At 35.8% G+C, this 16,437-nt stretch overlaps 1 protein-coding gene across 1 annotated transcript in view; it reads left to right on the top strand.

Moving 5' to 3' along the window:
* Nucleotides 1–16,437, top strand: part of ANTXR2 (ANTXR cell adhesion molecule 2) — a gene marked incomplete at both ends in the record, with an annotated part of 158,353 nt that overhangs the window by 15,885 nt on the left and 126,031 nt on the right. The window contains 4 exons of the mRNA XM_080697110.1: nucleotides 3,654–3,735; nucleotides 4,417–4,524; nucleotides 4,693–4,761; nucleotides 5,497–5,577. Coding sequence (XP_080553236.1) covers nucleotides 3,654–3,735; nucleotides 4,417–4,524; nucleotides 4,693–4,761; nucleotides 5,497–5,577 — 340 coding nt within the window. The remainder of the gene's footprint in view (nucleotides 1–3,653; nucleotides 3,736–4,416; nucleotides 4,525–4,692; nucleotides 4,762–5,496; nucleotides 5,578–16,437) is intronic.

Genomic DNA, 16,437 nt, shown 5'->3' on the forward strand with positions numbered 1-16,437 from the left:
GATGGGATTCAGGGCAGCTTGGGGCATCCAGTGGAAAGTGTGAATACAGAGAAAAGAACCCTGAGGTGCCTCTGTTCCTCTCATTGAAATGAACTTGCAGAGCCCCACCGTCTGGAAGACCCTCACACCTCACTTGGCAAGTTCTTTCCACTCGGAGTCCTCTGCTGGTGTTAGCTGGGCCTTAGAAGCACCAGTGATCTGAACTGATGGAGGAGGCTGTTTTTCACCTGGCAAATTCTGTTGTGTAAACTTGTGTTTCAGTTGTCTTTTTCATTTCTCATTTGGCAGCAAACACCAGTGCTTGAGGACACACTGCCACTCATTTCTGGAAAGCACCAAATATTTGATCTGTAGTTAGACAAAAATCAGTTTCAAGTTGTTTTCATAGATACGAGAATAAGTATTTAGATAAAAACAAGCATACCATTTATGTAATTTTTTCTATTATCTGTGCAGTTATGAAAATTTTTAGTGGTAGAGTGCAAATTTATTGAGCATTTACTTTGCATTATAAAAACATTACAGTAAGTAGTATGTCCAGAGCAAGGAAATACATCATAAATAAAAGACATGGGGATAGCTCACTATAAACTTCTATTCTGGTTGAGTGAGAAGTAAAAACATTAAATTAATTTTAATTAATTAAATTAAATCATTTAATAGTGTGATTTTTTATGAAACAAAATTTTGTATTATAGTAGACATTGAATATGGGTATGAATAAAATTTTTGGGACACCTTAGAATAAAGAATGTAATGAATAATGAAGATAGAGAAGTACTTAAAATAGGTAGATTTTTAAACCAAGTATATTAAGAGACAATTGAAGTGGGTTGGTAGAAACTAAACCAGGAAGGAGAAAGCTTTGGCTCATACCTCATAAATTGTGTTGTGTTTTCTAGAAATTTCGTGAGATGGAGAACTAGTCTGATAATTTTAATTATGATATTAAAATAATCAAGAAGGTACTTTAAAAATATTGAGTCTTTGGTGAATGGCTCATTTATTACCAAGATTTGAAACACAATACTGCATCATTAAAAAAATATATATTTTTTTCCGAGGTTGGTGGTGAACGCTTGTAATCCCAGCATTTGGGAGGCTGAGACAGGAGGATTGTACAAGTTGGAAGCCAGCCTCAGCTACTTAGTGAGGCTCTTAGAAACTTAGTGAGACCCTGTTTCCAAATAAAATATAAAAATAGGTCTGGGAGTGTAGCTCAGAGGTAGAAAGCCTCTGGGTTCTATCTCTAGTACCACAAAAAAAAATTTACTATTTTTGACAAGTGTTATAATTGTGTAAGAAATAAACACACATACACACAAATATATACATATCAGGTATGTATATAAGTCTAGTAAGTTAATGTAATATTTCTTTATATAGTTATCATCCTCAGTAATGTAGATACTATTCATGTTATATTTAAATAATTATAATTTGGATCAGGCATGGTGGCACCTTCCTGTAATCAATCACAGCACCTAGGAGGCTGAGAGGGGACTTACAGGTTTGAGAACAGCCTCAGCAATTTAGTGAGGCCCTTAGCAGCAACTCAGCAAGACTCTGTTTCCAAACAAGGGGGTGGGCTGGAGCTGGAGCTCAGAGGTAGAATGCCCCTCAATTTCCAGTACCAAAAAAAGAGAAAAAAATTATAACTTAGTTTACTGTTTCAAGAAGGCCTTATTTTACTTTTGCTAACAAACAAAAATTCTAAAAACAGTATCTTAAGACCTCTTCTGCCTTTTCTTTTTTTTTTTTATGGTACTGAGGTTCCTGGAAACCCTTCGGCCTCCGGTCTACACTCCCAGACCTATTTTATATTTTTATTTGGAGACAGGGTCTCTTAAGCCAGCGAGGCTGGCTTCGAACCTGTGCGATTCTCCTGTCTCCACCTCCCAAGCGTGGGGATTACAAGCATGTGCCACCACTCCTGGCGTCTCTTCTGACTTTTTAAATTCAAAACTTCAGCCAGGCGTGGTGGCGCACGCTTGTAATCCCAGCGATTGGGAGGCTGAGACAGGAGGATCGCACAGGTTCGAAGCCAGCCTCAGCTATTGAGTGAGGCTCTCAGCAATTTAGTGAGACCCTGTTTCCAAATAAAGTATAAAATAGGTCTTGGAATATAGCTTGGAGGTAGAAAAGACCCTAGGTTCTATCCCCAGTATCACCAAAAAAATAAAGTAAAATAAAATAAAAATAAAAAATAAATAAATTCAACACTTCAAAAGGAAGTGTTGAATTTATTTTGGATAGTTCTTGCAACATTATTTTATTTTTCTTAAGATTTTTATGGTTTATTTATAAATGGGTTGAAATTTGCATATATATATGTATATATGTGTATATATACTATATATATATATATATATATATATATATATATATATATTCCTAAAAGTTTGGTCTTCCTTTACTTGTCCACACAAAATAGCTCTTAATGTTATAATTATATCCCATTTAGACCTAATCTCTTAGGACAATTAATTAGTCATGATAAAAAATTTTTGCTTTTTCATTTTAACCTCATTTGTTTTTTCATTCTAATCCTCTCCCAAGAATCCATTACCCCATCATTCATCCATCCATTTGTTCATCCATCGATCCATCCATTCATTTTTTTATTCAATTATGTAATAAGTGCCTACAATATCCAAGAGAATATGCTGGTATCTGTGTGAGAAGGTATCATAAAACTGAATAAATCACGAGACTCTGTGAGACTAAAGTAGAAACCTGTTCATTCCCATTTTTAAGACTTTAGGAGTAGCTTTAGAAATTTACAGATATGCTGGGCGTGGTGGCACACGCTTGTAATCACCGCACTTGGGATGCAGAGATAGGAGGATCACTGAGGTTAGAAGCCAAATAAAAAAAAGTATAAAATAGGGCTGGGAGTGTAGCCCAGAGGTAGAAGGGTTTCCGGGAACCCCAGTACCACCAAAAACAAAACAAAACAAAACAAAATAAAACAAAAAAGAAATTTACAGGTAATAAAGAAATTTACCCACTTTTAGAAAGATAGGGTAAGTGGTGCAGAAATACCATTTTAATGAAGCTGAGCTAGTTAATTCTTGTATTTTTGTGAGTAAGAGAAAACATGTTTATTCCGTAGCATTCAATAAAACAAATATGATCAAGGATCTGTTCCCAGTTCAAAATACTTAGAATATACCTACTTTTTAAAGGACATTTTTAGTAAATTTTTTATGGTTAAAATATAAAAATTATCACCGGGCATTGGGGCACACACTTGTAATCCCAGCATTTGGGAGGCTGATGCAGGAGGATCTCAGTTCATGGACAGCCTCAACTACTTAGTGAGGCCCTTTGCAACTCAGTAAGATCCTGTTTCAAAATAAAGAATAAAAAATAGGGCTGGGAATGTAGCTCAGAGGTAGAATGCTCCTGGGTTCTATCCCCAGTACTGCAAAAAAAAAAAAAAAAAGATACACACACATATGTATATATAATATATATTATTAAACACCTACTACAATGAAGAAGTATGAGGAGCTATTCAAAGCCCATGTTCTTTCCTCTACTTTTTACTGTGGAGGCCTTCTTACAATACTGTCATGTTATTTGAGAAGTGCTCATTGTGATCTTTGATAATTTTTCTTTTGTTTAATATTATAATATATTATTTTCAGAGGCAAAATCGTTAAAGGCTTGGAGGATTTAAAACGTGTTAGCCCAGTAGGAGAGACCTACATCCATGAAGGACTAAAGCTAGTAAGTTATTTTACATTTTTAAGTATGGGAGAGAATGCTTTTTCGTTTTGTAATAAAATATAACTTTCTAGCAAAGCTCAAACACCCCATTACAAACTAATCTTTTAAAAATATGTTAAAATACTTTGAGTTAAGCTGGACACAGTGGCACATGCCCATGATCCCAGTACTTGGGAGGTTAAGACAGGATGATCACAGGTTCGAGACCAACATGTGGTAACTTAGTGAGACTCTGTTTAAAAAAAAAAAAAAAAGTGCTGGGAGCATCGTTCAGTGGTAGAATGCCCTTGGGTTCAATCCCCAGTACCACAAAAAATAAAAATGTTTTCTGTTATTCTAGAGATGCCTCTGACAGCAAACATTATTTGCTGTAGTGTTAATAAAAGTTTGGGTGCATTTTACCACCTAAGAAATTTTTCATTTTCCTCGATGGCTATATTCAGATTAGTTAACCAATCTATCAGATTAGCTAAAAAAATCTATCATTAAACCCAGTAGTAACTCTTCTATAATGTGAATATGTACTTGTTTCAAATAAAATAGTTAACACAAAATACCCGGTCTTAAAATGCTAGTCAGTAATATTTTTATTTTGTCAGACTTACAAATTCAGCTTGATGGAACATGCTGGTTAAAAGTTAAAATTAAATTGTGAGTTGGATAATTATTCTTCATTTTCAGGCGAATGAACAAATTCAGAAAGCAAGAGGCTCAAAAACCTCCAGTATCATAATTGCTCTGACAGATGGTAAGTTGGACGGTCTGGTGCCATCATATGCAGAGAAAGAGGTGAGTATTGAACTGAAACTGTTCCTTATACCCCGCTGCTGTACTTTGCTGTGTGTCTCTGCGTGCGTAGCTTGATACTGGAATAACTCTCTGTCTCTGTCTGTCTCTCTGGCTCTTTTTCCTCCTCTCCCCATCTTACCTCCACCCCACTTCTTTCTTTCTCCATAGGCAAAGATATCCAGGTCACTTGGGGCTAACGTTTATTGTGTTGGTGTCCTTGATTTTGAACAAGCTCAGGTGAGTTACAACAGCTCTGCACACTTTAAAGTCTCCTTAAGGAGACTTTAACAAATTCTTTTCACTAATGCCTATAGATTTTTCTATAAAAAATGGTTTATGTCTTGACCTCTCCCTTAATGATGTCAGAATTTTGATAGATTTTTTGTTATAGCAAACAAAACTCTAAATATCTTGGGCATTTATTTATCATAGGAAAATTAATATAAGTAAATATTTGTATTAAAATGATATGAATGTTCCTTCAGGTCTCCCGATGAGATGATGATGGCAGTCTTATGTAAAATTCTTACTTTGATTTAAAATTCAATACTTAGGTGTATAGGAATATGGGGAGTTTGTTTGCAAATCTTGGAGAATTTTTCTTCCAAAATTATTTTTTCCACAACATTTTAAAGATTTATGTATTAAAAAGATGTTTTCTCACAAAATCATTTGCATTTATTTTTTTTGACACTGGCTTAGATTTCCAAGCTTTGTGCTGTTTTAAAAATGCAACTTGAGACTGATGTAAAGGGCTAAGACTCCTCCCAGTTATCTCATCCTCCAGTTCCTGACCTTGAATACAGGCTACACTGGAGAATAAATTACTGGGAAGTAATTTTTCCAGTGAACATAACTAAAATGTAATCTTATACTTACATTTAAATACATTTATATATACATTTAAACATACATTTATAAAGCATTAGATGCCTCAGCTACCCTTTAATTAAGCATTCCTCCTTTTTCTAGCTTGAAAAAATTGCTGATTCCAGGGAACAAGTTTTCCCGGTCAAAGGTGGATTTCAAGCTCTGAAAGGAATAATTAATTCTGTGAGTATATCCCTGGGCTGGGGAGGAAAGACCGATGATTTTGCAAACATTTTTGAACTATTAAGAAGTCATCTTTCTGTTCCATGCAAGTGGTCATTATATAGAAGAGAGTGTAAGAAAGAGTTTTGTTTGCTACTGCAAACAGTGTGATTCTAAAGATCTAGATTTTGTCTGTAAGTAAGATTTAGTACTAATTCTTGCATGTTGGACTCCGTGAGAATGGGCTTGCGATTTCAAGTTCAAGATTTCCATAAACAGTCTCAGTCTCAGACGCTTTCAGGTCTTTGAGCATAGAGTTAACCCGTGTTGATATCTCGAGAGGTTTTATAGGCTTTGTAGGAGAAATGCAAAATAAAAATTTGGATTGGAATGTGTGATTACATCCTCCTCCAACTGTGGTATTTCTTAGCTATCCGTCAAGCAACTTGAACGAGCAGAGTATTTGACTATGGCTCTTGTTCTTTCCATTTAAATGATTAATCGTCTCCCCAGAGCACATAATATTTGTGTTTGGGATTCAGTGGATCTGTCTCTGGTGATCATTAGAGTCCCGGCTCTCCTCACCAGGGTATGGGGACTGCAAGATGAAATGCAAGGCGGAGCTCCTGGGTTTTCACAGCTGAGGTTTATGTGCTGTTTTACTGCCTTTTGCTAGAAGTACTAGGAACATTTGCTATTAAGTATTTATGATATTTTGGTAAACACCATTCTAGAAAGGGAAGGGAATACTATATATTCTCTAAGTAAAAGTATTTCCTTTAATCTTTAGGTATTTATAAAAGGCAAACAAAATCTTCCAACGTTTGGTTCTGACATTTAAAATTTGTCTTCAAAGAGCATGTTTTTCAGAAACACAGAATGCGATTTATTGATTTTGGTTTTAGTACTGTGTACACTTAAAAAAATAAAAACAAGGAGTGGAGCTTTTCAGAGAAAATGCATAATTGGTTCCAACCAGTTATCAGTATATCTAGTGGGCAAACCAAATGTAAATGCAGAATGGAACTGGGATTTAGTTGTTTCAGGAGTTTATTATGTGTATAATTATGCTTAATTTGTAGGGAAAATTGTAAATTATTTTTATTATTGGATTCAGGATAAATACAAATGTGAGTAAAGTTTTAAAATATAAGAAGAGGGATACACAGTGCAAAAGAGAGGTAATTTGACCCTTCCAATAAACTGGTCAGTGGGTTGAATTTTTAATAGAATTTTATTGTGCTTAGGAATTTTTGCAATTGTTTTTATAATTATACTGGGATGGAGAAAAGTTGTTTCTGGGTTACTCTCTTTAAATTTTTTTTATCTGAATAAAACATTCAAATCAAAATTTTTCAGATGACTGACTAGTTTTCTAAACCCTTAAAAGGTTTATGGGTTATAAACTAAAGATTTTCCCTTCAAGAAATTAGTATTTGACTACCAGAGGAGATAAAGTTCTCATTCTTGTTGTCTTTTTACATTTTTATTTGTTAACTTGAATTTTTTCATTTGTATTGGACAAACTTTAAAATGCAATTTCTAAGTAAAATCCTTTTTGGCTAAAGTTCTTTTTTTATTTGTGGTTCAGGGATGAAACCCAGGAGCATTCTACCTCTGAGCTACACTCCCAGCCTTTTTAAAAAAATTAATTAATTAATTAATTTATTTATTTATTTAAATTTGAAAACAGGGTCTTGCTATGTTGCTGAGGCTGGCTTTGAACCTGCAATCCTCCGGTCTCAGGCCCTCAAGTATTGGGATTATAGGGGTAGGACACCACACCTAGCTTTGGACTAAAGTTCTTGATGGATATTAACTTCGATGAATTAGGCTGAAAAAATTAGCAGGAATTTTTTGCATTATTTTAGCCACAGGTTGCAAACAAAGTTCCTTGAGTGTCATTTGCAGGGGAATGAGGGGTATAGCTTCCATGTGAACACAGTCACTAGAGCAGGAGTAAATTATATTCAGGGAAGGCGGCCTGTGGGGACAAACCCTGACAGTGTCTGACAAAGGTGGCAAGTAGGAAAAGGAGTCATTATAACCAACCTGTGTTTCCTTAATGCTTGAGATTTTTATCAGTTTGATGACAGCTTGTGAGTTTTGCCCACTTTATAGAAATTTGAAGCAATTAAAATCCTTCATCTCTTTATAAGGACAGAGGTTGCTTAACCCCTAGTAATATATACAACTATAATTCTGCCTCAAATTTGAATTGTATTTTATGGTTATCTAGTACTATCTTATTTAAAAATATGCATTGAATCCTTAAAACCAGTGTAGTATATAACAGATTCAGGGCAAATAGAAGAATATGTGTTCTTATTCTCCCCTCCTTTATTTTTTATGATTTACCAAAATAATGGTGAAATCATACTGTAAAATATATTTATGTAAAGCTAAGCAAATGAAAAAACCAATGATTTTTTTTAAAAAATACTTGGTATTATGAAGGCAAAATATTTGCTAAATTTGTGAATATTTTCTTTTTCCTGCTAACTGGTATTTAAATATATTTTTAGCCTCCTAATTGTTAGTACATTAACTTATTCAATCTGAGAAAACTTATAAAATATTTTTTCTGCTTTTCTCTTGGCCTCCAAAAATCCATTGACTGAGATGTGTTGTCCCCTAAAAGTCTAAGATATCATGTATTAAGATGTTAGTAAGAAGTGCTAAGAAGTTTTTTTGTTTGTGTGGTACTGAGTATTGAAACCAGGGGCATTATTTCCCCAACCTACACCCCCAGCCCAATTTTTATTTTTTGAAACAGGGCCTCACTAGGTTGCTGGAAGTGTCTTTATGTTGCTAAGGCTGGCCTTGAACCTGCAGTCCTCCTGTCTCAGCCTCCCAAGTACTGGGATTATAGGCATGAACCATCACACCCAGCTAAGAATAAATTTCTTAATCCACCAAGATAGGAGTTTCATTTTTGAAGACCTTATTGTGGTTAAAAAAAATACTGGTAATTCTATCAGTTCTTTTTAATTTAAAGTTCAAGGGATTGAAAAATATCTTTGTTATAAATATGCTGCATGTTAACAATTTAATACCTTTTCTAAAATGTATGACTCATAAAATCATTTAAGTATTCTATTTTAATATCTTAGAAAGTGTATTGTTTAAATATTTTTAGTATTTATCCAGGCGAACATGTTATATAAGTTTCTTCGGAATATTGGTGTAATATCCAATCTTAATGAGCACATATAAGTTTATGATTCATTATTAATTATTATCTCAAGTAGATACTGATAAAAATGTTTCTCTTATTTCTCTTATTTCTCCCCTTCTTACCTCAATTAGCTTGATTTTTTTTATTCACTCATTTACAAAGTCCTCACTATCCTGAGGCATTATGTTAGGTTTGGAAGAAGGAAAAACAAATTTAATTAACTCAAATTCCTTTTCTAACAGGGTTTAAGACAATGATGTTTAGAGGTTTGTAATATAGTGAACCTTAGCAAAATTTGTTATGTATTATGAGAATTTGGAGGAGAGAAATTTTAGTAAGTCACTCCAGTGGATAAGTAAAAGAATCTTATTATGCAATTGATATTAACTATCCATGTCTTCAAAATGTAAAAATCGGATAGGTTTAATTGTGTGAAGTTATGAAAGGCTTTTTCTGTGGTACTGGGTCTTTCCACCTCAAGTCTATACTCCCAGACCTATTTTATATTTTATTTGGAAACAGGGTCTCACTAAGTTGCTGAGAGCCTCACTAAGTAGCTGAGACTCACTTTGAACCTGTACGATCCTCCTGTGTCAGCCTTCTAAGCTCTGGGATTACAAGTGTGTACCACCACATCCAACTTATGAAAGGCTTTTTCACATTAGAATATGAACTGGACTCTGACAATAAGAGTTGATATTAGAATCAAGAAACATAGAACTCCAAGAAGAGCCTGGGCTAAATGGGATGAGATATAAATGTTGACAGGGAGTCTGGATTTAGGTTAGGGAGACCCTCACGTACTTGGATGAAGGAATTTGTATGCATTTCATAAATAATCAGGGAGTCATAGGAAAAAAGCCTAGGGTTTACATGATGGTTGTGAAGGTTTAGGAAGAGAACTTTTATAATAAAATATATAATGATTTGCAAGATGCAAAGGTATGTTATGCCTCTTGCAGCTGTCCTTGTGAAACATGGTAGAAAGAAACCTAATGCCATGGAGACTATATGAGTTTGGAGATAGGAAATCCTGGGTATGACTTCTGACTCTGTCATTATCTAACCATGTGTCATACAATATGCCCTACAGTGTAATATTTCTGAGTTTTAAATTCTCCCCTTTCAAATGGGAATGATGGGTTCTATTTTACTGGATTATTGCTTAAATTAAGTTAAATAATGATTAAGGGTGATCAGTGCCAGAGGGCTGGACTTTAAAACATTTGGTGGTAAGCTAAGAAGAACAGGAAGCTTGGACCATGTAAGACAGGACTACTGATCCTTCTGTATGTCAGTTCCCGGGAGAGGTGGCCAGCAATCAAAGTCTTGGATACAAAGATATGACAGTGCTATGATTTCAGCAGGTGCATCATAACAATGATGTTTAGGTGGCATAACTAAACAATGTCAAATCTTTGGCTAGGCACTAGTTACAAATTCTCAGCCTATGGGATCAGGACTTAGCTACAACTGGGGAACAAGGTTCAGTACTCTTACCAAAAAGCTACGTAGATTTTTAGATTCCACATTCAGAAAAGAGCCAAAGTTCCTTCAGAGGGAATTGTAGTGCTATCTAGAAATTCAGTGTGGAAACAGTTGTTTAAGGGGAAACAGTCTTCCCAGTGAATTATAGTTCCTTAGGGCTTATATATAAATTCTATAGGAACTAGAATTTCAGGCCTTTCAAAATAAAACTAGGTAAAGAATCTAACTAGGGAAGTATTTGATAAATTCCCTGTCCTGGTCAGAATTAGGTGAAGGAACAGGGTGGGGCTGAACTTCGAGGTATACAATCTTTGTCTCTTGCTAAACCTGGTCCCTAGAGCTATGACAAATATTAGCTGACACATACTAGTTTCTGTTATGATTACTGTGATGACAGTGAAACGGAAATAAAAAGGTAAATTTAGAAAGTATTAAAAATTAGTAGAAGCTAGTCAATTAGAGTTGATATTAGAATCAGGTGGTGGTGGCACACACTAGTAATCCCAGCATTCAGGAGGCTGAGACTGGAGGATTGTGGTTCTTGGACAACCTCAGCTACTTAGTGAGGCCCTCTGCAACTTAGTGAGACCCTGTTTCAAAATAAGAATATAAAATAGGGTAGGGAGTGTAGCTCAGAGATCAAATGCCCTTGGTTCCATCCCCAGACCCACCCACGGACCCCCCCCCCACACACACAAAATTAGTAGAACCTGAGAGGCCCATGCATGGTAACTTAGCAAGACCCTGTTTCAAAATAAAAAGGGCTGGAGGTATAGCTTAAAGGTAGAATACTGCTGGGCTCAATACCCAAGACCATAAATAAAAAGTGAAATTTTATTTGAACTAGTGAAGATCAGACTAACGTGAATACAACATAGATTCTATTTAGGTATTTCATGCCACAGTACAGTGAAAGAATTCATTAGAAATAAAGCTGCAGATAGCTAAATAAAACAAGAAGAGTAAAAGAAAATTCTGTGGAAGCTTCTTCTCTTGTTTTTTCTAAAAGTAGGACCATGGGATATTTTACTATTTCAAATTATTTTCACAATTTTGTTTCTAAAAAGAGTACCTCAGAAAATATTAAGCAGAAAGAGATGAATAAGTCTTGAAGCGGAAGCTAGCTTTATAAATAGCCCTGGCCCAAGAGAATTAAGAACATGACATCCTAGGTAGAGGCAGTTCATGGCAGAACATCTACATTCATAATGGGAAAGTGCAGGAGCAGAAATAGGAAGAGAATGATCACAGACAGGACATTTAAATATGACTCTGCTAGATGTTTTCTAATGGGAAAACATGCAATATTCATTTCCAAAGGTGACTTCATAGTGTTAGAAATATGAGCTTCATTTGATATTGAGAGCTAAATTGCTTTTCTCAGTGATATCTATTGTTATTGCTGTTTTGTTTTAAAAGCATCTAAGAAAAGTGTCTAAAAGTATGCTATAATGGGTTGCAAGTAATTTAATTCCGAGCAGTCTTCACATGATAGCCAGCTCTAATTAATAGGAAATTCATTGTAAACTCATTTTCTCTACATCAAATCATTTTCTTAGAAGAAGGTACCTAATAAATAATTTAAGACCTTGGCTTCAGTGACTCTAGTATTTCTTCTATGAATGTTGGCTACTTAGTCTTGGGAACCTCTCTTTGTAAAATCTGTTTATGAAGAACCCAAAGCCTGAGCAACTCGGAAGACATATTCCTAGCAGTGCTCCTTGAGGGCCTGGGGATCTGTTTCTTGATTCCAGTGTTTGGAAGTATAAACCTGGGACTCCCTCTTTCCTAACTTCAGTCGCCTTCCAGTTACCTCTCCATTTGCAACCTCAGGGACCATCTTCTTACCCATCTCCTGCTTCCAAGACCAGCCAACTCTGTATTTTGTGACTGGCTCCTTATCACAGACCAACTATGATCTTCCAGATTTGTCAGAGGCGGTGAGAATCCCCTGGTCAGATGGCACCTGTGGGCATTCTACACCAGCCCATCTGCGCTATTATTTCCACCATGATTTTATGGCTCTAGAGGGTGTGGGCTGTTTTTTACTCAAGATTGCAGGGGAGAAGTACAAGTGCAAGGGCACAAGCATCTTTTGAACATGCAAAACCAGTGCTGGGGGTTGTGTGCAGAAACCTTTCTAAGATGAGTGGAGTGAAACCCAGGGTGCCATGTATGCCACTGTGGTCCTGGAGAAGAACACGAAGCAATCATTTGTGGATCATCAAACCTTGGGTTCTGTCTGCACAGACCCCAATCCCTGTGGCTTTCTAGAGAACCACATCCTAAATGAGGAGGAGAAGCCCTTCAAGAAGATGGGCATCCGCCTGACAATCTCCACTCTCTAGCAGACCAGCAGGAAGTACTGGAAGCGCACCTCTTGAAAAAACTCATTCTCAGGCAAGATGGGGAGGACCTGGAGCTCCGTGGCCTTCTAAAATCTCCTCTCTGCATCTCCTGAACCAAGGCTCTGGCCTGAGCCTCTCACTCCTGAATCAAGATAGCCACCCTGGAGTCCCTCCCAAGCCTTGGACCAAATAAAATAAAGCCCCCCCCCCCCCTGCCCCAGAAGCAAAGCAAAACAAAAACATTCATAAGGATAAAAGAAACCAAAGGTGGTAAGACATTAAAAATTTGAAATCAGTTCCCAGTACTTCTGTTAATAAGAACTGACTATAATGTGAAGATTGCTCTATTTTTTTTTGTTTGTTTGTTTGTTTTGTTGTTTTTGACTGGGGATGGAACCCAGGGGCATTCTACCTCTGAGCTACACCATCAGTGCTATTTTCTTATTTTTTAAATTTCGAAACAGGGTCTCACTGAGTTGGAAAGGGCCTCACTAAGTAGCTAAGGCTGACTGCGAACCACAATCCTGTCTCAGCCTCCCGAATGCTGGGATTACAAGCATGTGCCACCATCCCCGGCTAGGTTTCTCCAAATTAGATTAGTCTGACTTCTCTTTTTGGGTTGGGACTGTATTTCTGAAACCCCCATTGTAGTGAAAAAGGAAGACTGGATAGTATGATATGTTATAAAAATTATAATTGTGAAATGTGGAAGAATTTAAATGCTATTTGGCTTTTTTTGTTGTTTAATATGGGCATATTTTCACCAACAGTAGAATTAGAACCATGCATGTGTTTCGTTTTGGGTTGAGACATTTGAGACAATGATTACAACTCACCATCCTTCCCTAAACTTGTAAGGGTAAAAATTTGTTTAGCACTTTTTCACTGATGCTTTTATTACTTGCTCACTCACAAAAGAAGAGAGTTTCCATATTTAGAAATTGTTCAGCATCCTGCATGCTGTATTGAGCAACTTTGAAGCTTCAAACATTTTTAAAGTATGAACTCAACCAAACATGTGATGATAGCTAACAATTGTTTTGAATGAAGTATTACTTCTTAGAGGAAAATGAATTTGGTTGGGATGTTTGGCAGCTAGAGAGAAAATATAAATCACATATCTGAATATTGAGAGGTAAAAGGAAAGTAAGAAAAGAATACGAGACACACCTTCCCAATTGCCACATCTGCTTATCTTGTGGAAGCCTCATTACTAAAGTTTCATTTTATTGGAACTTTAAGACAGTTGCTGTTCAGTTATTTTCCTTATGAGATTTGTATTTGGGATGCATTCTTGTTGTGCTTAAAGCTGCTCAGAAGAATGAAATGCTTTATTATTATTATTACTCATATTTTCTGACACATACCTAGGATGATGGCAGATTATTTTTAATGATTCTTTTTAGTAGTGTTCATGTTAGGTGAATATTTAGAATTTTTAATGGAGTTGTAAAAATGTTGAAGAATTTTGGGTGCCATATGTGAATTTATAGATAAGGAAATGTTTTATCTGGGGGTTATTAGTTAGAATTTATCTTTAAAGAATAACACAAGGGAAATCATCCAATGGGATTATTTATTTGTTTATTGTGGTACTGAGAATAAAATCCAGAGGCATTCTACCTCTGAGCTACATCCCCAACCCCTTATTATTTTTTATTTGGAAACAGGGCCTCACAAAGTTGCTGAGAGCTTCACTAAATTGCTGAGACTGGCTTTGAATCTACCATTTGCCAGTCTCAACCTCCCAAGTACTGGGATTACAGGCATCTGTCACCACACCAGATTTAATATATTTTTCTTTTTACATAGCTTATCTAAAATAAATTGTTTTTTAGCAAATATGTAACTTAAATTTACATTTTTCTTCATGTTGTTTATATTATTTCTTTTTTGTTTGGTTGGTTTAAAAAAATTTTTTTTTGCTGTACTGTGGATGGAACCCAGGGGGCATTCTACCTTTGAGCTATACCCCTAGCCCCTATTTTTTAATTCTTTATTTTGAAACAGGGTCTCACTGAGTTGTGAAGGGCGTAGGTAGCTGAGGCTGTCCACGAACCCCAATCCTCCTGTCTCAGCCTCCCAAATGCTGGGATTACAAGCGTGCACCACCACATCTGGCAATTGTTTTTGATTTACTGTTTTTGCATCGGTCCAAAGCTTTATGAATGTTACTGATTATCAAAATCTGAATTCATTCATATAACATTTTTCTGCATGTGTATAACTGAAAAGTGGTTTAATTAATTCAAGCAGCCTTTTATCAAGCTCTGCATTTTTTTTAACATGCTTAAGTGTTCAGTGCTAGATGTCCCATTTATTTGTCATATAGTCTAAATGATCATGATTTTTATTGAGAAAGCTTTATATTTACTTTTCTTTCATTTCTCTTTTTTGGGATGCTGTATCTACCCACATCACTTAGCATTCTAGGCAAGTGCTCTAACTGAACCATATTAACAGCTCTACATTGCTTTTCAATTAAATTCAATAAATATTAACTCAACTGGAAGTATTTATCACATATTGTCTAATGTAGTTTTTATATTCAACTGATTTTTAAATGTGTGGTAATACTATTCATTAAATAATATTTAGTTAGTTTTTCAGGAATAGATAGTAATATAGTAGCCTTCCATTGCTATTTGAAAACTGAAAAAAAAAGTTTTGAATTTGTCTAAGCTAATATTGGTTGCAGGGATCTTCTTTTCTTCTTTCTTTCCTTCTTTCCTTCCTTCCTTTCTTTCTGAATACTTGAATTTCAAATCACAAAACCTGGCCCTTATATATTTCTCCTAAACTGAACAAAAACATCAAACACAACACAGGTCCTAAGTAATATTTTGACTCTATTGCCCCACCTTAATTTATTCCATGCTTAATTTTTATTTGGATATATCCTATTATTCACTAATTAATCCCATATTATCCTAAATGCTAGAAGAAGAAGGCCTTAGCTACATCTGTTGTTTGCATTTTCAGTCTATAATAATCTGGCTTTCATTTCTTGACTGTCTCATTTGTTATTTTGACGTGTCCACTATTAAAACATGTTCAGACACTTATAAGGTAGCAATCAAAATATGGTTATCTGTATCTCAAAAGCTCTAAGAAAGAAATATTCAAGTCAAGTTTTTCACAACACTCAGGACCCTTACTGTCTGGTTATTTCTACTGTGGTTGTTTCCTTGACAGCCACATTACTTTCTGTGGTTATTAATCAGTAATTATAAAGGCATGCTGTGACCCAATAGGCAAATAAGATAAGAAACTCCGTAACTAACAGAATTTGGGGGACATTTGGGCCTCTGGTTAGATAGACATAGTTCTCCGTCCCTCACAAACCTTGCCAATTCTTGTCCACAGTGCATGTCTGCCACTTTTGATCTAATATAGAATTTAGCCTAAGGTGAAATCAAATCTTGCAACCTGACCGCATCACACTAGATGTACACTCAATCCAAAATTGGAACAAGCCTAGATTATCCAGGATGAAACACCTTTCTGGGACTTTAATCAAGTCAGGCTACAGAAAAGGGGCAGCAATGGGATCTACTTTCATCTCCTGCCAAACATCTGTAATCTCAGAGGCCAGCAGGTAGCACAGTCACAGGTGGCCCCAACACAGCATCTGGCCTTGCTGCTAACCAAAACCTCACCCAGAGAAGAGACACACACAGTCCTCTCTTCTTCTCCCTTGCCTAATAGAGAAATTCCATGAAGTTAGTGTTCACAGTGCTCACCAAACTATTGACAGGAAGACACAATGTTGGAATCCCATTTTAGAAAATATTTTCCTTCATGCTGCTGGCTTTACAATTGTTTTATTGCCCAGATTTCCATGTGTAGGAATGTTGATGGCTTAAC

This window comes from Muscardinus avellanarius, assembly GCF_963383645.1.
Source record: "Muscardinus avellanarius genome assembly, chromosome: 6".
Classification (NCBI taxonomy): Eukaryota; Metazoa; Chordata; class Mammalia; order Rodentia; family Gliridae; genus Muscardinus; species Muscardinus avellanarius.